We start from the raw sequence: 19,173 nt of genomic DNA, 5'->3' as shown, positions 1-19,173 counted from the left end.
CTGCCTTTCCCTTCCTGTCTGTTCCGTGTGAACAGAGCCCTGTCCCCCCTACTCAGCCTTGCCTGCTCTGACTCCTTTGCTCACTGCTCCGGCGGTTCTAGCCTGCTCTGACTCCTTTGCTTACCGCTCCGGCGGTTCTAGTCTGCTCTGACTCCTTTGCTTACCGCTCCGGCGGTTCTAGTCTGCTCTGACTCCTTTGCTTACCGCTCCGGCGGTTCTAGCCTGCTCTGACTCCTTTGTTTACCGCTCCGGCGGTTCTAGTCTGCTCTGACTTCTTTGCTTACCGCTCCGGCGGTTCTAGCCTGCTCTGACTCCTTTGCTCGCTGCTCCGGCAGCCTTGCTCCGCTCTGACTCTTTTGCTCGCTGCTCCGGCAGTCTTGCTCCACTCTTGCTCACCGCTCCAGGCGGCCTCGTCCTGCTTTACCCTTGCTCACTGCTCTGGCAGTCTCGCTCAGCTCTGATCCTTTGTTCACCGCTCCTGGCGGCCTTGTCCTGCTCTACTCTTGCTCACCGCTCCAGGCGGCCTTGTCCTGCCCTGTTCTCGCTCACCTCTCTGGGCGGCCTCACTCTGCTGTGTTTGTCCGCCACATCTGTGGTTCTGTTCCTGAGTCCCAGTGTGTACTGGGTCCTATCCCGCCAGTGTCCCTACCTGCTAGTGCCTCCCTGTCTGCACTCTAGCTGTGCTTGCCTGTACCCCTCTGCCTGTATTGTTCCTGAGTCCCAGTGTGTACTGGGTCCTATCCCGCCTGTGTTCCTACCTGCTAGTGCCTCCCTGTCTGCACTCTAGCTGTGCTTGCCTGTACCCCCCTGCCTGCATACCCGCCTGCCTGCATACCAGTCGTGCCTGCCTATACCCACCAGTCTGTGTGCCAGCCTACCAGTCTGTTCCTGTATTCCCCTGTGTGGGTCAACCCCCGTGTCCGGAGTTTGACCTGGAGTAGCACCTGGTCCCTCTGCCCGGTTTCTCCCTGGTGCACTGGCGTCGTATGCCGTCGTACCACCTTGGTCGGATCGGCCAGTTACTTAGTCACGCCCCTCCAGGCACTCTTCGGTCCATGGTCCAGTGGAACCACAACACCCGCACACGCCAGTCAGTCCGGGCGTGTGCATTACAGTTTACTCACAGTTGTTGAAGACTCCAGCTTACCAGCGCCAGTCTGTAACCTCCCATGTCGTCCTGCGTTCACGAAGGAAGGGGTTCAGCAATCTCTCAGGTATTTCAGGAGTACTTAATGGGACCCCGTTGTATGTGCCTTCCTCGGTCGTCTTCCTGCACTGGCTCTCACCCTCTTGCCCTGCGCCTCACAATCAGTGTCCAAAGCCGGTAGCCTTGGATCTTGTCGGGCAACGTGCAGTCCCCTGAATCCTATGCGGCCGCCTTTTCGGCGATGTAATTGTAGTTTTGGGCAGCTGCACATTGAAAGTACAGTAGCCTCCGGTTATCTAGCTGAGCCTTGTAGTACTCCACTAGATAGGGGCCGGTCCCCTCTGTGGCCTGATCCCTCCACGTTTCTGTAGATTCGGGTGCACGGGTGGCTTCCTGCACTTCCTGTGCCCCTGGGATTCCCTCTGTCTCTCTGGAGCCTTCCTCAGCCTGTCCTCCTGGGCCTCTCAGACTTGGTCTGCTCCTTCCTCCTCTCCTCCTGAGCAGAGCTCCTACAGAGCTCCTGCTCCCAACACTCTCTCTCTCTTCTGACTCTCTCCTCAGACTGATCTGTCTCCTTCAAGAAGGTTCCCTTCTTATACTCTTTCTGACGGTGCTCCCCTGAACTACTTCCTCCACCTACACTCACTACATGGTTCCCCCTCTCTCGGTTCCCCCCACTTCCAACCAGGGACAGGGCTCAGCATTGTACACATGCATCTTGCCCCGCCTGCTGGTCTGGAATGGTGTAGTGTTGGGTGCAGGTGGGTGGGTCCCGGGCAGTACCTCATCCTTACCTGAGCGTGGGATACCACACCTCTGGGTGAGATGCAGTACCTCTGTGGCGACTGAACCCGCAGGGGCGCCACATAAGCATAAATTTATAATGGATAAAATCTTCGGCCAGATTAGATTTTCTCCACAGCCATTCAGCACACCTGGAGCACTGCTGGAGAAAACATGTTTGCGGCGTGTGCCAGGCTTGTCACCATCTATGCCGAGTTGTTCTTCGTGTAGAAGGTGCAGCTTCATCCAGGGCGCATTGCAATGTTTAGTTTTAATGCTTCAGTGCAGAATCAGGACATGAGAGGGAGAAGATTGGGGCCAATGATGATTGCAACGTTTTCATAAATTTCTGGGTGTTAATGGCGCGTATATTTCTATAAGTGTGGAAAGTGAGGGTGTCTTGAGTAGGGTCACAGTTCTTGACAGAGAATGAAAGAACATTATGGTCAGAGAGCGGAAGAGGAGAGTTAGTAAAGTCATGTACTGAGCAGAGCCGGGAGAAGATCAGGTCGTGTTCCGGTCTTCATGTGTAGGAGAATTAGTAAGCTGTGAAAGGCCGAAGGAGGAGGTTAGGGATAAAAGATGAGAGGCAGATGGGGAAAGGGTAACGCCAATTGGGATGTTAAAGTCTCCCATGATGAGAGTGGGGATGTCGCAGGATAGAAAATTTGGAAGCCAGGCGGCAAAGTAATCCAGGAACGGACGGGAGGGGCCTGGAGGGCGATACACAACCGCCACTCGCAGGGAGAAGGGCAGGTAGAGTCTGACTGTGTGGGCCTCAATAGAAGGGAAGATAAGGAAGGGTACTGGGGGGATAACCTGAAAAGTAATTTTTTTTGAAAGGAGCAGACCAACACCTCCACCTGATCTTTTGGCAGATCTCGGGGTATGAGAGAAGTGTAGGCCACCATATGAAAGAACAGCAGCGGCGCTGGTGTCGGACTGCTGGATTCATGTTTCAGTGAGAGCCAGAAGGTTGAGGGACCACTATGGAAGCATACGCATATTCCTTTAACACTGTAGGTCACTAAGGAAGCAGATATGTTTCCCTACACTACTGTAAACCAATATATAAATTTGGAGTATTTTATGGCATTTACAAAACTTGCACACATCCTGATATAGATAGACATTGGTGTACTCTGTGCAGAAGTTGCAGCAGTCCATCCATCATACCATCCCATTGTCTTGTAGGACTCACTTCCAACCTCTCGGTATGCCGACGTGGTCAAGACTCTCCGCAGCCCTCCGGGTTCTATTACGCTGATGAGTGGACATCACTATCTTGCTTAGGCCGTCATTTTCCTCAACCCGCAGATGCTCTCACCTGCTTGAAAAGAAAAGACATCTACATGATGGGAGACTCAACTCTACGTCAGTGGTTCGAATATATTGTGAGATTTATTCCAAGTAAGATCACTTTCTGTCGTCCTCAGGCTGAACTTAGTTTCTGATCTAAGGGGTCCACATTTAAGATTTAGGGTATAGGATATGAGCACATAATTCAGATTTATAACGAAATAGCTCCTTTTTTTTCAGCAAACCCAAGGGATTTCAGAGTATAGGCAATGGCATAACTTCAACCTCAAGGACCCCAAACTACATATATTTAATAGGTCTTTAATGCTATTGGTCAACTTTTATGGGCAACCAGGACCCCTTGGCCTCATGTTTAGCAGCGCGGTCTCAACAGTCTCACATTTGGAACTCCAGGTAAAACCATAAGTTACAGGGTACAGATTACACACGCAGATTCCAGGGTACTGGAAGAGGATCAGAATCGGGGGTTTTGGACAAATGGGAAGACAAAGGAGCTGAGAGTGTGAGTCAAGAACAAGAACCAGGATGACGATCAGGCCATTCATTTTCTACAGTGGGCTCATCTATCGAACTTCGGATAAAACTTTGGGGCCTTCCTCCAGATAACAGGAAACAGGTACATGATCAGATTCAGGGTTCAAGATTAGGCATGAGCCTACATTTCAATGTTCGGTTCGGAAAAGTTCGCCGAACAAATTGATATTCACCGAATTTATTTGCCGAATGTTCGTCGAACATTTCCGAATCCCATAGGAGTCAATGTGGGGACCAAAAAAATGCATATACAACACCTAGAAATGGGACTAAAAGCTGCCAAAGCACATGAAATTAGGTGTAGACACAAGGTAAGTGCCAACAATTGACCCAGAGTACTATAATTATTATTAATGTGACAGCGACATTAATTCAGTTGCGCTTTACATGTCAAACGGGGTCAACAGGAGAGAGGACCCTGCCTGCGAGGGAGCACTGTCATGGACGTGGTTTGTGGAACCACTGTGCCACGGACCCCGGAGAGCCTGGAGGGGCGTGAATGAGCGAGCACCGAACTGTTCACTAGCGCCTCTGATGGTGAAGTTAGACTTGGCTGCCGAGGAACGCCAGGTGCCACTCCAGGACACACTAACGGACGCGCAGCAGCTGGACCCAGTAGGACAGACTAGATGGTTCAGCAGACAGAGTCTGTATCAGAGTGCAGCAGGCAGAGTCTCTATCAGGAGTGCAACAGGCAGAGTCTGTATCAAGAGTGAAGCAGGTAGAGTCTGTATCAGAGTGCAGCAGGCAGAGTCTGTATCAGAGTGCAGCAGGTAGAGTCTGTATCAGAGTGCAGCAGGCAGAGTCTGTATCAGGAGTGCAGCAGGCAGAGTCTGTATCAAGTGTGAAGCAGGTAGAGTCTGTATCAGAGTGCAGCAGGCAGAGTCTGTATCAGAGTGCAGCAGGCAGAGTCTCTATCAGGAGTGCAACAGGCAGAGTCTGTATCAAGAGTGAAGCAGGTAGAGTCTGTATCAGAGTGCAGCAGGCAGACTCTCTATCAGGAGTGCAACAGGCAGAGTCTGTATCAAGAGTGAAGCAGGTAGAGTCTGTATCAGAGTGCAGCAGGCAGAGTCTCTATCAGGAGTGCAACAGGCAGAGTATGTATCAAGAGTGAAGCAGGCAGAGTCTGTATCAGGAGTGCAGCAGGTAGAGTCTGTATCAGAGTGCAGCAGGCAGAGTCTGTATCAGGAGTGCAGCAGGTAGAGTCTGTGTCAGAGTGCAGCAGGCAGAGTCTGTATCAGGAGTGCAGCAGGTAGAGTCTGTGTCAGAGTGCAGCAGGCAGAGTCTGTATCAGAGTGCAGCAGGCAGAGTCTGTATCAGGAGTGCAGCAGGTAGAGTCTGTATCAGAGTGCAGCAGGCAGAGTCTGTATCAGGAGTGCAGCAGGTAGAGTCTGTGTCAGAGTGCAGCTGGCAGAGTCTGTATCAGAGTGCAGCAGGCAGAGTCTGTATCAGGAGTGCAGAAGGCAGAGTCCGTTTCAGAGTGCAGCAGGCAGAGTCTGTATCAGAGTGCAGCAGGCAGAGTCTGTATCAGGAGTGCAGCAGGCAGAGTCTGTATCAGGAGTGCAGCAGGCAGAGTCTGTTTCAGGAGTGCAGAAGGCAGAGTCCGTTTCAGAGTGCAGCAGGCAGAGTCTGTATCAGAGTGCAGCAGGCAGAGTCTGTATCAGGAGTGCAGCAGGCAGAGTCTGTATCAGGAGTGCAGCAGGCAGAGTCTATATTAGGAGTGCAGCAGGCTGAGTCTGTATCAGGAGTGCAGCAGGTAGAGTCTGTATCAGAGTGCAGCAGGCAGAGTCTGTATCAGGAGTGCAGCAGGTAGAGTCTGTGTCAGAGTGCAGCAGGCAGAGTCTGTATTAGAGTGCAGCAGGCAGAGTCTGTATCAGGAGTGCAGAAGGCAGAGTCCGTTTCAGAGTGCAGCAGGCAGAGTCTGTATCAGAGTGCAGCAGGCAGAGTCTGTATCAGGAGTGCAGCAGGCAGAGTCTGTACAAGGAGTGCAGCAGGCAGAGTCTGTATCAGGAGTGCAGCAGGCAGAGTCTGTATCAGAGTTCAGCAGGCAGATTCGGTATCAGAGTGCAGCAGGCAGAGTCTGTATCAGGAGTGCAGCAGGCAGAGTCTATATTAGGAGTGCAGCAGGCAGAGTCTGTATCAGAGTTCAGCAGGCAGATTCGGTATCAGAGTGCAGCAGGCAGAGTCTGTATCAGAGTGCAGCAGGCAGAGTCTGTATCAGTTGTGCAGCAGGCAGAGTCTGTATCAGAGTGCTGCAGGCAGAGTCTGTATCAGGAGTGCAGCAGGCAGAGTCTGTATCAGAGTGCAGCAGGCAGAGTCTGTATCAGGAGTGCAGTAGGCAGAGTCTGTATCAGAGTGCAGCAGGCAGAGTCTGTATCAGGAGTGCAGCAGGCAGAGTCTGTATCAGAGTGCAGCAGGCAGAGGCTGTATCAGGAGTGCAGCAGGCAGAGTCTGTATCAGGAGTGCAGCAGGCAGAGTCTGTATCAGAGTGCAGCAGGCAGAGGCTGTATCAGGAGTGCAGCAGGCAGAGTCTCTATCAGGAGTGCAGCAGGCAGAGTCTGTATCAAGAGTGCAGCAGGCAGAGTCTGTATCAGAGTGCAGCAGGCAGAGTCTGTATCAGAGTGCAGCAGGCAGAGTCTGTATCAGAGTGCAGCAGGCAGAGTCTGTATCAGGAGTGCAGCAGGCAGAGTCTGTATCAGAGTGCAGCAGGCAGAGTCTGTATCAGAGTGCAGCAGGCAGAGTCTGTATCAGGAGTGCAGCAGGCAGAGTCTGTATCAGAGTGCAGCAGGCAGAGGCTGTATCAGGAGTGCAGCAGGCAGAGTCTCTATCAGGAGTGCAGCAGGCAGAGTCTGTATCAAGAGTGCAGCAGGTAAAGTCTGTATCAGAGTGCAGCAGGCAGAGTCTGTATCAGGAGTGCAGAAGGCAGAGTCCGTTTCAGAGTGCAGCAGGCAGAGTCTGTATCAGAGTGCAGCAGGCAGAGTCTGTATCAGGAGTGCAGCAGGCAGAGTCTGTATCAGGAGTGCAGCAGGCAGAGTCTGTATCAGGAGTGCAGCAGGCAGAGTCTATATTAGGAGTGCAGCAGGCTGAGTCTGTATCAGGAGTGCAGCAGGCAGAGTCTGTATCAGAGTGCAGCAGGCAGAGTCCGTTTCAGAGTGCAGAAGGCAGAGTCCGTTTCAGAGTGCAGCAGGCAGAGTCTGTATCAGAGTGCAGCAGGCAGAGTCTGTATCAGGAGTGCAGCAGGCAGAGTCTGTATCAGGAGTGCAGCAGGCAGAGTCTGTATCAGAGTGCAGCAGGCAGAGTCTCTATCAGGAGTGCAGCAGGCAGAGTCTGTATCAAGAGTGCAGCAGGTAAAGTCTGTATCAGAGTGCAGCAGGCAGAGTCTGTATCAGGAGTGCAGAAGGCAGAGTCCGTTTCAGAGTGCAGCAGGCAGAGTCTGTATCAGAGTGCAGCAGGCAGAGTCTGTATCAGGAGTGCAGCAGGCAGAGTCTGTATCAGGAGTGCAGCAGGCAGAGTCTGTATCAGGAGTGCAGCAGGCAGAGTCTATATTAGGAGTGCAGCAGGCTGAGTCTGTATCAGGAGTGCAGCAGGCAGAGTCTGTATCAGAGTGCAGCAGGCAGAGTCCGTTTCAGAGTGCAGAAGGCAGAGTCCGTTTCAGAGTGCAGCAGGCAGAGTCTGTATCAGAGTGCAGCAGGCAGAGTCTGTATCAGGAGTGCAGCAGGCAGAGTCTGTATCAGAGTGCAGCAGGCAGAGTCTGTATCAGGAGTGCAGAAGGCAGAGTCCGTTTCAGAGTGCAGCAGGCAGAGTCTGTATCAGAGTGCAGCAGGCAGAGTCTGTATCAGGAGTGCAGCAGGCAGAGTCTGTATCAGGAGTGCAGCAGGCAGAGTCTATATTAGGAATGCAGCAGGCAGAGTCTGTATCAGAGTGCAGCAGGCAGAGTCTGTATCAGGAGTGCAGCAGGCAGAGTCTGTATCAGGAGTGCAGCAGGCTGAGTCTGTATCAGGAGTGCAGCAGGCAGAGTCTGTATCAGAGTTCAGCAGGCAGATTCGGTATCAGAGTGCAGCAGGCAGAGTCTGTATCAGAGTGCAGCAGGCAGAGTCTGTATCAGGAGTGCAGCAGGCAGAGTCTGTATCAGAGTGCAGCAGGCAGAGGCTGTATCAGGAGTGCAGTAGGCAGAGTCTGTATCAGAGTGCAGCAGGCAGAGTCTGTATCAGGAGTGCAGCAGGCAGAGGCTGTATCAGGAGTGCAGCAGGCAGAGTCTGTATCAGAGTGCAGAAGGCAGAGTCTGTATCAGGAGTGCAGTAGGCAGAGTCTGTATCAGAGTGCAGCAGGCAGAGTCTGTATCAGGAGTGCAGCAGGCAGAGTCTGTATCAGAGTGCAGCAGGCAGAGTCTGTATCAGGAGTGCAGGAGGCAGAGTCTGTATCAGAGTGCAGCAGGCAGAGGCTGTATCAGGAGTGCAGCAGGCAGAGTCTGTATCAGGAGTGCAGCAGGCAGAGTCTGTATCAGAGTGCAGCAGGCAGAGTCTGTATCAGAGTGCAGCAGGCAGAGTCTGTATCAGGAGTGCAGGAGGCAGAGTCTGTATCAGAGTGCAGCATCAGAGTCTCTATCAGGAGTGCAGCAGGCAGAGTCTGTATCAGGAGTGCAGCAGGCAGAGTCTGTATCAGAGTGCAGCAGGCAGAGTCTGTATCAGGAGTGCAGCAGGCAGAGTCTGTATCAGAGTGCAGCAGGCAGAGGCTGTATCAGGAGTGCAGCAGGCAGAGTCTCTATCAGGAGTGCAGCAGGCAGAGTCTGTATCAAGAGTGCAGCAGGTAGAGTCTGTATCAGAGTGCAGCAGGCAGAGTCTGTATCAGAGTGCAGCAGGCAGAGTCTGTATCAGGAGTGCAGAAGGCAGAGTCCGTTTCAGAGTGCAGCAGGCAGAGTCTGTATCAGAGTGCAGCAGGCAGAGTCTGTATCCGGAGTGCAGCAGGCAGAGTCTATATTAGGAGTGCAGCAGGCAGAGTCTGTATCAGGAGTGCAGCAAGCAGAGTCTGTATCAGAGTGCAGCAGGCAGAGTCTGTATCAGGAGTGCGGCAGGCAGAGTCTGTATCAGAGTTCAGCAGGCAGAGTCTGTATCAGAGTGCAGCAGGCAGAGTCTGTATCAGAGTGCAGCATGCAGAGTCTGTATCAGAGTGCAGCAGGCAGAGTCTGTATCAGGAGTGCATCAGGCAGAGTCTGTATCAGAGTGCAGCAGGCAGAGGCTGTATCAGGAGTGCAGCAGGCAGAGTCTGTATCAGAGTGCAGCAGGCAGAGGCTGTATCAGGAGTGCAGCAGGCAGAGTCTGTATCAGAGTGCAGCAGGCAGAGTCTGTATCAGGAGTGCAGTAGGCAGAGTCTGTATCAGAGTGCAGCAGGCAGAGTCTGTATCAGGAGTGCAGCAGGCAGAGTCTGTATCAGAGTGCAGCAGGCAGAGTCTGTATCAGGAGTGCAGGAGGCAGAGTCTGTATCAGAGTGCAGCAGGCAGAGGCTGTATTAGGAGTGCAGCAGGCAGAGTCTGTATCAGGAGTGCAGCAGGCAGAGTCTGTATCAGAGTGCAGCAGGCAGAGTCTGTATCAGAGTGCAGCAGGCAGAGTCTGTATCAGGAGTGCAGGAGGCAGAGTCTGTATCAGAGTGCAGCAGGCAGAGTCTCTATCAGGAGTGCAGCAGGCAGAGTCTGTATCAGGAGTGCAGCAGGCAGAGTCTGTATCAGAGTGCAGCAGGCAGAGTCTGTATCAGGAGTGCAGCAGGCAGAGTCTGTATCAGAGTGCAGCAGGCAGAGGCTGTATCAGGAGTGCAGCAGGCAGAGTCTGTATCAGGAGTGCAGCAGGCAGAGTCTGTATCAGGAGTGCAGCAGCCAGAGTCTGTATCAGAGTGCAGCAGTCAGAGTCTGTATCAGGAGTGCAGCAGGCAGAGTCTCTATCAGGAGTGCAGCAGGCAGAGTCTGTATCAAGAGTGCAGCAGGTAGAGTCTGTATCAGAGTGCAGCAGGCAGAGTCTGTATCAGAGTGCAGCAGGCAGAGTCTGTATCAGGAGTGCAGAAGGCAGAGTCCGTTTCAGAGTGCAGCAGGCAGAGTCTGTATCAGAGTGCAGCAGGCAGAGTCTGTATCAGGAGTGCAGCAGGCAGAGTCTATATTAGGAGTGCAGCAGGCAGAGTCTGTATCAGGAGTGCAGCAAGCAGAGTCTGTATCAGAGTGCAGCAGGCAGAGTCTGTATCAGGAGTGCGGCAGGCAGAGTCTGTATCAGAGTTCAGCAGGCAGAGTCTGTATCAGAGTGCAGCAGGCAGAGTCTGTATCAGAGTGCAGCATGCAGAGTCTGTATCAGGAGTGCAGCAGGCAGAGTCTGTATCAGAGTGCAGTAGGCAGAGGCTGTATCAGGAGTGCAGCAGGCAGAGTCTGTATCAGAGTGCAGCAGGCAGAGTCTGTATCAGGAGTGCATCAGGCAGAGTCTGTATCAGAGTGCAGCAGGCAGAGTCTGTATCAGGAGTGCAGTAGGCAGAGTCTGTATCAGAGTGCAGCAGGCAGAGTCTGTATCAGGAGTGCAGCAGGCAGAGTCTGTATCAGAGTGCAGCAGGCAGAGGCTGTATCAGGAGTGCAGCAGGCAGAGTCTGTTTCAGGAGTGCAGAAGGCAGAGTCCGTTTCAGAGTGCAGCAGGCAGAGTCTGTATCAGAGTGCAGCAGGCAGAGTCTGTATCAGGAGTGCAGCAGGCAGAGTCTGTATCAGGAGTGCAGCAGGCAGAGTCTATATTAGGAGTGCAGCAGGCTGAGTCTGTATCAGGAGTGCAGCAGGTAGAGTCTGTATCAGAGTGCAGCAGGCAGAGTCTGTATCAGGAGTGCAGCAGGTAGAGTCTGTGTCAGAGTGCAGCAGGCAGAGTCTGTATCAGAGTGCAGCAGGCAGAGTCTGTATCAGGAGTGCAGAAGGCAGAGTCCGTTTCAGAGTGCAGCAGGCAGAGTCTGTATCAGAGTGCAGCAGGCAGAGTCTGTATCAGGAGTGCAGCAGGCAGAGTCTGTATCAGGAGTGCAGCAGGCAGAGTCTGTATCAGGAGTGCAGCAGGCAGAGTCTGTATCAGAGTTCAGCAGGCAGATTCGGTATCAGAGTGCAGCAGGCAGAGTCTGTATCAGGAGTGCAGCAGGCAGAGTCTATATTAGGAGTGCAGCAGGCAGAGTCTGTATCAGAGTTCAGCAGGCAGATTCGGTATCAGAGTGCAGCAGGCAGAGTCTGTATCAGAGTGCAGCAGGCAGAGTCTGTATCAGTTGTGCAGCAGGCAGAGTCTGTATCAGAGTGCTGCAGGCAGAGTCTGTATCAGGAGTGCAGCAGGCAGAGTCTGTATCAGAGTGCAGCAGGCAGAGTCTGTATCAGGAGTGCAGTAGGCAGAGTCTGTATCAGAGTGCAGCAGGCAGAGTCTGTATCAGGAGTGCAGCAGGCAGAGTCTGTATCAGAGTGCAGCAGGCAGAGGCTGTATCAGGAGTGCAGCAGGCAGAGTCTGTATCAGGAGTGCAGCAGGCAGAGTCTGTATCAGAGTGCAGCAGGCAGAGTCTGTATCAGGAGTGCAGCAGGCAGAGTCTGTATCAGGAGTGCAGCAGGCAGAGTCTGTATCAGAGTGCAGCAGGCAGAGGCTGTATCAGGAGTGCAGCAGGCAGAGTCTCTATCAGGAGTGCAGCAGGCAGAGTCTGTATCAAGAGTGCAGCAGGCAGAGTCTGTATCAGAGTGCAGCAGGCAGAGTCTGTATCAGAGTGCAGCAGGCAGAGTCTGTATCAGGAGTGCAGCAGGCAGAGTCTGTATCAGAGTGCAGCAGGCAGAGTCTGTATCAGAGTGCAGCAGGCAGAGTCTGTATCAGGAGTGCAGCAGGCAGAGTCTGTATCAGAGTGCAGCAGGCAGAGGCTGTATCAGGAGTGCAGCAGGCAGAGTCTCTATCAGGACTGCAGCAGGCAGAGTCTGTATCAAGAGTGCAGCAGGTAAAGTCTGTATCAGAGTGCAGCAGGCAGAGTCTGTATCAGAGTGCAGCAGGCAGAGTCTGTATCAGGAGTGCAGAAGGCAGAGTCCGTTTCAGAGTGCAGCAGGCAGAGTCTGTATCAGAGTGCAGCAGGCAGAGTCTGTATCAGGAGTGCAGCAGGCAGAGTCTGTATCAGGAGTGCAGCAGGCAGAGTCTATATTAGGAGTGCAGCAGGCTGAGTCTGTATCAGGAGTGCAGCAGGCAGAGTCTGTATCAGAGTGCAGCAGGCAGAGTCCGTTTCAGAGTGCAGAAGGCAGAGTCCGTTTCAGAGTGCAGCAGGCAGAGTCTGTATCAGAGTGCAGCAGGCAGAGTCTGTATCAGGAGTGCAGCAGGCAGAGTCTGTATCAGAGTGCAGCAGGCAGAGTCTGTATCAGGAGTGCAGAAGGCAGAGTCCGTTTCAGAGTGCAGCAGGCAGAGTCTGTATCAGAGTGCAGCAGGCAGAGTCTGTATCAGGAGTGCAGCAGGCAGAGTCTGTATCAGGAGTGCAGCAGGCAGAGTCTATATTAGGAATGCAGCAGGCAGAGTCTGTATCAGAGTGCAGCAGGCAGAGTCTGTATCAGGAGTGCAGCAGGCAGAGTCTGTATCAGGAGTGCAGCAGGCTGAGTCTGTATCAGGAGTGCAGCAGGCAGAGTCTGTATCAGAGTTCAGCAGGCAGATTCGGTATCAGAGTGCAGCAGGCAGAGTCTGTATCAGAGTGCAGCAGGCAGAGTCTGTATCAGGAGTGCAGCAGGCAGAGTCTGTATCAGAGTGCAGCAGGCAGAGGCTGTATCAGGAGTGCAGTAGGCAGAGTCTGTATCAGAGTGCAGCAGGCAGAGTCTGTATCAGAGTGCAGCAGGCAGAGGCTGTATCAGGAGTGCAGCAGGCAGAGTCTGTATCAGAGTGCAGCAGGCAGAGTCTGTATCAGGAGTGCAGTAGGCAGAGTCTGTATCAGAGTGCAGCAGGCAGAGTCTGTATCAGGAGTGCAGCAGGCAGAGTCTGTATCAGAGTGCAGCAGGCAGAGTCTGTATCAGGAGTGCAGCAGGCAGAGGCTGTATCACGAGTGCAGCAGGCAGAGTCTGTATCAGAGTGCAGGAGGCAGAGTCTGTATCAGAGTGCAGCAGGCAGAGGCTGTATCAGGAGTGCAGCAGGCAGAGTCTGTATCAGGAGTGCAGCAGGCAGAGTCTGTATCAGAGTGCAGCAGGCAGAGTCTGTATCAGAGTGCAGCAGGCAGAGTCTGTATCAGGAGTGCAGGAGGCAGAGTCTGTATCAGAGTGCAGCAGGCAGAGTCTGTATCAGGAGTGCAGAAGGCAGAGTCCGTTTCAGAGTGCAGCAGGCAGAGTCTGTATCAGAGTGCAGCAGGCAGAGTCTGTATCAGGAGTGCAGCAGGCAGAGTCTGTATCAGGAGTGCAGCAGGCAGAGTCTATATTAGGAGTGCAGCAGGCTGAGTCTGTATCAGGAGTGCAGCAGGCAGAGTCTGTATCAGAGTGCAGCAGGCAGAGTCCGTTTCAGAGTGCAGAAGGCAGAGTCCGTTTCAGAGTGCAGCAGGCAGAGTCTGTATCAGAGTGCAGCAGGCAGAGTCTGTATCAGGAGTGCAGCAGGCAGAGTCTGTATCAGAGTGCAGCAGGCAGAGTCTGTATCAGGAGTGCAGAAGGCAGAGTCCGTTTCAGAGTGCAGCAGGCAGAGTCTGTATCAGAGTGCAGCAGGCAGAGTCTGTATCAGGAGTGCAGCAGGCAGAGTCTGTATCAGGAGTGCAGCAGGCAGAGTCTATATTAGGAATGCAGCAGGCAGAGTCTGTATCAGAGTGCAGCAGGCAGAGTCTGTATCAGGAGTGCAGCAGGCAGAGTCTGTATCAGGAGTGCAGCAGGCTGAGTCTGTATCAGGAGTGCAGCAGGCAGAGTCTGTATCAGAGTTCAGCAGGCAGATTCGGTATCAGAGTGCAGCAGGCAGAGTCTGTATCAGAGTGCAGCAGGCAGAGTCTGTATCAGGAGTGCAGCAGGCAGAGTCTGTATCAGAGTGCAGCAGGCAGAGGCTGTATCAGGAGTGCAGTAGGCAGAGTCTGTATCAGAGTGCAGCAGGCAGAGTCTGTATCAGAGTGCAGCAGGCAGAGGCTGTATCAGGAGTGCAGCAGGCAGAGTCTGTATCAGAGTGCAGCAGGCAGAGTCTGTATCAGGAGTGCAGTAGGCAGAGTCTGTATCAGAGTGCAGCAGGCAGAGTCTGTATCAGGAGTGCAGCAGGCAGAGTCTGTATCAGAGTGCAGCAGGCAGAGTCTGTATCAGGAGTGCAGCAGGCAGAGGCTGTATCAGGAGTGCAGCAGGCAGAGTCTGTATCAGAGTGCAGGAGGCAGAGTCTGTATCAGAGTGCAGCAGGCAGAGGCTGTATCAGGAGTGCAGCAGGCAGAGTCTGTATCAGGAGTGCAGCAGGCAGAGTCTGTATCAGAGTGCAGCAGGCAGAGTCTGTATCAGAGTGCAGCAGGCAGAGTCTGTATCAGGAGTGCAGGAGGCAGAGTCTGTATCAGAGTGCAGCAGGCAGAGTCTCTTTCAGGAGTGCAGCAGGCAGAGTCTGTATCAGGAGTGCAGCAGGCAGAGTCTGTATCAGAGTGCAGCAGGCAGAGTCTGTATCAGGAGTGCAGCAGGCAGAGTCTGTATCAGGAGTGCAGCAGGCAGAGTCTGTATCAAGAGTGCAGCAGGTAGAGTCTGTATCAGAGTGCAGCAGGCAGAGGCTGTATCAGGAGTGCAGCAGGCAGAGTCTCTATCAGGAGTGCAGCAGGCAGAGTCTGTATCAAGAGTGCAGCAGGTAGAGTCTGTATCAGAGTGCAGCAGGCAGAGTCTGTATCAGAGTGCAGCAGGCAGAGTCTGTATCAGGAGTGCAGAAGGCAGAGTCCGTTTCAGAGTGCAGCAGGCAGAGTCTATATCAGAGTGCAGCAGGCAGAGTCTGTATCAGGAGTGCAGCAGGCAGAGTCTATATTAGGAGTGCAGCAGGCAGAGTCTGTATCAGGAGTGCAGCAAGCAGAGTCTGTATCAGAGTGCAGCAGGCAGAGTCTGTATCAGGAGTGCGGCAGGCAGAGTCTGTATCAGAGTTCAGCAGGCAGAGTCTGTATCAGAGTGCAGCAGGCAGAGTCTGTATCAGAGTGCAGCATGCAGAGTCTGTATCAGGAGTGCAGCAGGCAGAGTCTGTATCAGAGTGCAGCAGGCAGAGGCTGTATCAGGAGTGCAGCAGGCAGAGTCTGTATCAGAGTGCAGCAGGCAGAGTCTGTATCAGGAGTGCATCAGGCAGAGTCTGTATCAGAGTGCAGCAGGCAGAGTCTGTATCAGAGTGCAGCAGGCAGAGTCTGTATCAGGAGTGCAGCAGGCAGAGTCTGTATCAGAGTGCAGCAGGCAGAGGCTGTATCAGGAGTGCAGCAGGCAGAGTCTGTATCAGAGTGCAGCAGGCAGAGGCTGTATCAGGAGTGCAGCAGGCAGAGTCTGTATCAGAGTGCAGCAGGCAGAGTCTGTATCAGGAGTGCAGTAGGCAGAGTCTGTATCAGAGTGCAGCAGGCAGAGTCTGTATCAGGAGTGCAGCAGGCAGAGTCTGTATCAGAGTGCAGCAGGCAGAGTCTGTATCAGGAGTGCAGGAGGCAGAGTCTGTATCAGAGTGCAGCAGGCAGAGGCTGTATCAGGAGTGCAGCAGGCAGAGTCTGTATCAGGAGTGCAGCAGGCAGAGTCTGTATCAGAGTGCAGCAGGCAGAGTCTGTATCAGAGTGCAGCAGGCAGAGTCTGTATCAGGAGTGCAGGAGGCAGAGTCTGTATCAGAGTGCAGCAGGCAGAGTCTCTATCAGGAGTGCAGCAGGCAGAGTCTGTATCAGGAGTGCAGCAGGCAGAGTCTGTATCAGAGTGCAGCAGGCAGAGTCTGTATCAGGAGTGCAGCAGGCAGAGTCTGTATCAGAGTGCAGCAGGCAGAGGCTGTATCAGGAGTGCAGCAGGCAGAGTCTGTATCAGGAGTGCAGCAGGCAGAGTCTGTATCAGGAGTGCAGCAGGCAGAGTCTGTATCAGAGTGCAGCAGGCAGAGTCTGTATCAAGAGTGCAGCAGGTAGAGTCTGTATCAGAGTGCAGCAGGCAGAGTCTGTATCAGAGTGCAGCAGGCAGAGTCTGTATCAGGAGTGCAGAAGGCTGAGTCCGTTTCAGAGTGCAGCAGGCAGAGTCTGTATCAGAGTGCAGCAGGCAGAGTCTGTATCAGGAGTGCAGCAGGTAGAGTCTATATTAGGAGTGCAGCAGGCAGAGTCTGTATCAGGAGTGCAGCAAGCAGAGTCTGTATCAGAGTGCAGCAGGCAGAGTCTGTATCAGGAGTGCGGCAGGCAGAGTCTGTATCAGAGTTCAGCAGGCAGAGTCTGTATCAGAGTGCAGCAGGCAGAGTCTGTATCAGAGTGCATCATGCAGAGTCTGTATCAGGAGTGCAGCAGGCAGAGTCTGTATCAGAGTGCAGCAGGCAGAGGCTGTATCAGGAGTGCAGCAGGCAGAGTCTGTATCAGAGTGCAGCAGGCAGAGTCTGTATCAGGAGTGCATCAGGCAGAGTCTGTATCAGAGTGCAGCAGGCAGAGTCTGTATCAGGAGTGCAGTAGGCAGAGTCTGTATCAGAGTGCAGCAGGCAGAGTCTGTATCAGGAGTGCAGCAGGCAGAGTCTGTATCAGAGTGCAGCAGGCAGAGGCTGTATCAGGAGTGCAGCAGGCAGAGTCTATATTAGGAGTGCAGCAGGCAGAGTCTGTATCAGGAGTGCAGCAAGCAGAGTCTGTATCAGAGTGCAGCAGGCAGAGTCTGTATCAGGAGTGCGGCAGGCAGAGTCTGTATCAGAGTTCAGCAGGCAGAGTCTGTATCAGAGTGCAGCAGGCAGAGTCTGTATCAGAGTGCAGCATGCAGAGTCTGTATCAGGAGTGCAGCAGGCAGAGTCTGTATCAGAGTGCAGCAGGCAGAGGCTGTATCAGGAGTGCAGCAGGCAGAGTCTGTATCAGAGTGCAGCAGGCAGAGTCTGTATCAGGAGTGCATCAGGCAGAGTCTGTATCAGAGTGCAGCAGGCAGAGTCTGTATCAGGAGTGCAGTAGGCAGAGTCTGTATCAGAGTGCAGCAGGCAGAGTCTGTATCAGGAGTGCAGCAGGCAGAGTCTGTATCAGAGTGCAGCAGGCAGAGGCTGTATCAGGAGTGCAGCAGGCAGAGTCTGTATCAGAGTGCAGCAGGCAGAGGCTGTATCAGGAGTGCAGCAGGCAGAGTCTGTATCAGGAGTGCAGCAGGCAGAGTCTGTATCAGAGTGCAGCAGGCAGAGTCTGTATCAGGAGTGCAGCAGGCAGAGTCTGTATCAGAGTGCAGCTGGCAGAGTCTGTATCAGGAGTGCAGCAGGCAGAGTCTGTATCAGAGTGCAGCAGGCAGAGTCTGTATCAGAGGACAGCAGGCAGAGTCAGTATCAGGAGTTCAGCAGGCAGAGTCTGTATCAGAGTGCAGCAGGCAGAGTCTGTATCAGGAGTGCAGCAGGCAGAGTCTGTATCAGAGTGCAGCAGGCAGAGTCTGTATCAGGAGTGCAGCAGGCAGAGTTTGTGACGCGCCCCCTGGGACATATTCCTTTTTGAGGGGAATACCCGGCACCGGATCAGATGGGGGGTTGTAGTCTCCGAGCGGCTGTGACCCGGCCCGTGCCCAGGGCGTCAAACTCAGTGTTATGTGGCAGTCCTACAGATGTTATTAAGAGTTCTTTTGTGTCGACTACGCCACCCGTTGTGATGCGGTCACTGTGGCCGCCGCTGCAGCAGGGTCCGCTGAGGCTGATGGTGGGTGCGCAGCTTGGTGAGATAACCCCCAACGGGAGGGGTATAGCCTCAGGGGGGACAGGTGCAGAGGATGGGGGTTGTGGTGGTGCAGTGCAGACGGCAATGAAGACAGAGTCGGGTTGTGCAGTTAAGGGTGTTTACTTACTGCAGATGTTGTACTGGTCACTCCAGCTGCGAGTGACCACCCGAGCCGTGCTGCGTCCACCAGGTCCTGGATCCAGCCAACCCCCAAACAAGTCCGGAGCGTGGCCCTGAGCTCTCCTTCTGTCCCGTTCTCTGGCCGTCCCCACCAGTGATCCACCTAGGTCCAGCTCCCTCGGGCCTTCTGTTGGGACACCCTTGGCCTTGGGTTCCCTGACCCTTCATGTGGTGTGCCTTCGGGGTGGATGTGATGGGTGACCGTGACAAACGCTGCCCACGGTCTCCGGTCTCTGGCTGGGGTGTGTTTTGCCCCCCACCAGCTTGGGTTCCGGTACCCTGTGCCGACTCTTCACCCGGGGATTTAAGTTGGGATCTTGGAGTCCTTTTCTGCTGTTTCCCCCTCTGGGTCTCTCTCTCTTCTCCTCTCTCACTCTGGGTCTCTCTTCTCTGCTCTCAGACTTCCTCTCTGCAACTGACTTGTTCTCTGCATCTGACCCTGTTCTTAGTTGGTGCCCACCTTATATACACCCTCTATGTGTGAGCTCAGGTGACCAGCACCCAATGAGCTCCTAACTTTACCCAGGCTGCTCCCCCTATCTGCCCCTACACTACTTGGGATGTACCACCCCCCTCCCACTCCAGCCAGGAACAGACTCGGTCGTACCTGCACATTTCTAAGTGGGAGTACCGTCGGCCTGCTCCTCGGAAATGGGATGTATGTAGTGCATGCAGCCTACCGAGCTCAGTTCCACACTCCTTCCTTACCCGGGAGTGGAATATCACACCTCTGGGTTGAGGTGCAATACCCCTGTAGCAGCCGAATCCTCAGGGTGCTACATTTGTATCAGGGTGAAGCAGGCAGAGTCTGTATCAGGAGTGCAGCAGGCAGAGTCTGTATCAGAGTGCAGCAGGCAGAGTCTATATCAGGAGTGCAGCAGGCAGAGTCTGTATCAGAGTGCAGCAGGCAGAGTCTGTATCAGGAGTGCAGCAGGCAGAGTCTGTATCAGGAGTGCAGCAGGCAGAGTCTGTATCAGAGTGCAGCAGGCAGAGTCTGTATCAGGAGTGCAGCAGTCAGAGTCTGTATCAGGAGTGCAGCTAGGAAGAGTCTGTATCAGAGTGCAGCAGGCAGAGTCTGTATCAGGAGTGCAGCTAAGAAGAGTCTGTATCAGGAGTGCAGCAGGCAGGGTCTGTATCAGGAGTGCAGCAGGCAGAGTCTGTATCAGAGTGCAGCAGGCAGAGGCTGTATCAGGAGTGCAGCAGGCAGAGTCTGTATCAGAGTGCAGCAGGCAGAGTCTGTATCAGGGTGAAGCAGGCAGAGTCTGCATCAGGAGTGCAGCAGGCAGAGTCTGTATCAGGAGTGCAGCAGGCAGAGTCTGTATCAGAGTGCAGCAGGCAGAGTCTGTATCAGAGTGCAGCAGGCAGAGTCCGTATCAGGGTGAAGCAGGTAGAGTCTGTATCAGGAGTGCAGCAGGCAGAGTCTG

General features: G+C 53.8%; 1 protein-coding gene across 4 annotated transcripts in view; it reads left to right on the top strand.

The window, feature by feature from the left end:
- Positions 1-19,173, top strand: part of LOC141167100 (NXPE family member 3-like) — a 128,576-nt gene that overhangs the window by 92,116 nt on the left and 17,287 nt on the right. For all 4 annotated transcript variants that reach the window (XM_073654451.1, XM_073654450.1, XM_073654452.1 and 1 more), the window contains one exon: positions 3,125-3,340. In XM_073654451.1, coding sequence (XP_073510552.1) covers positions 3,125-3,340 — 216 coding nt within the window. The remainder of the gene's footprint in view (positions 1-3,124; positions 3,341-19,173) is intronic.

The sequence above is a fragment of the Phyllobates terribilis genome, unplaced genomic scaffold (genome assembly GCF_046119375.1).
Source record: "Phyllobates terribilis strain yellow unplaced genomic scaffold, ASM4611937v1 Scaffold_11__3_contigs__length_659146591, whole genome shotgun sequence".
NCBI lineage: Eukaryota > Metazoa > Chordata > Amphibia > Anura > Dendrobatidae > Phyllobates > Phyllobates terribilis.
The sequence above is the reverse complement of the archived record's forward strand: the minus strand, read 5'-3'. Positions and strand labels throughout refer to the sequence as shown.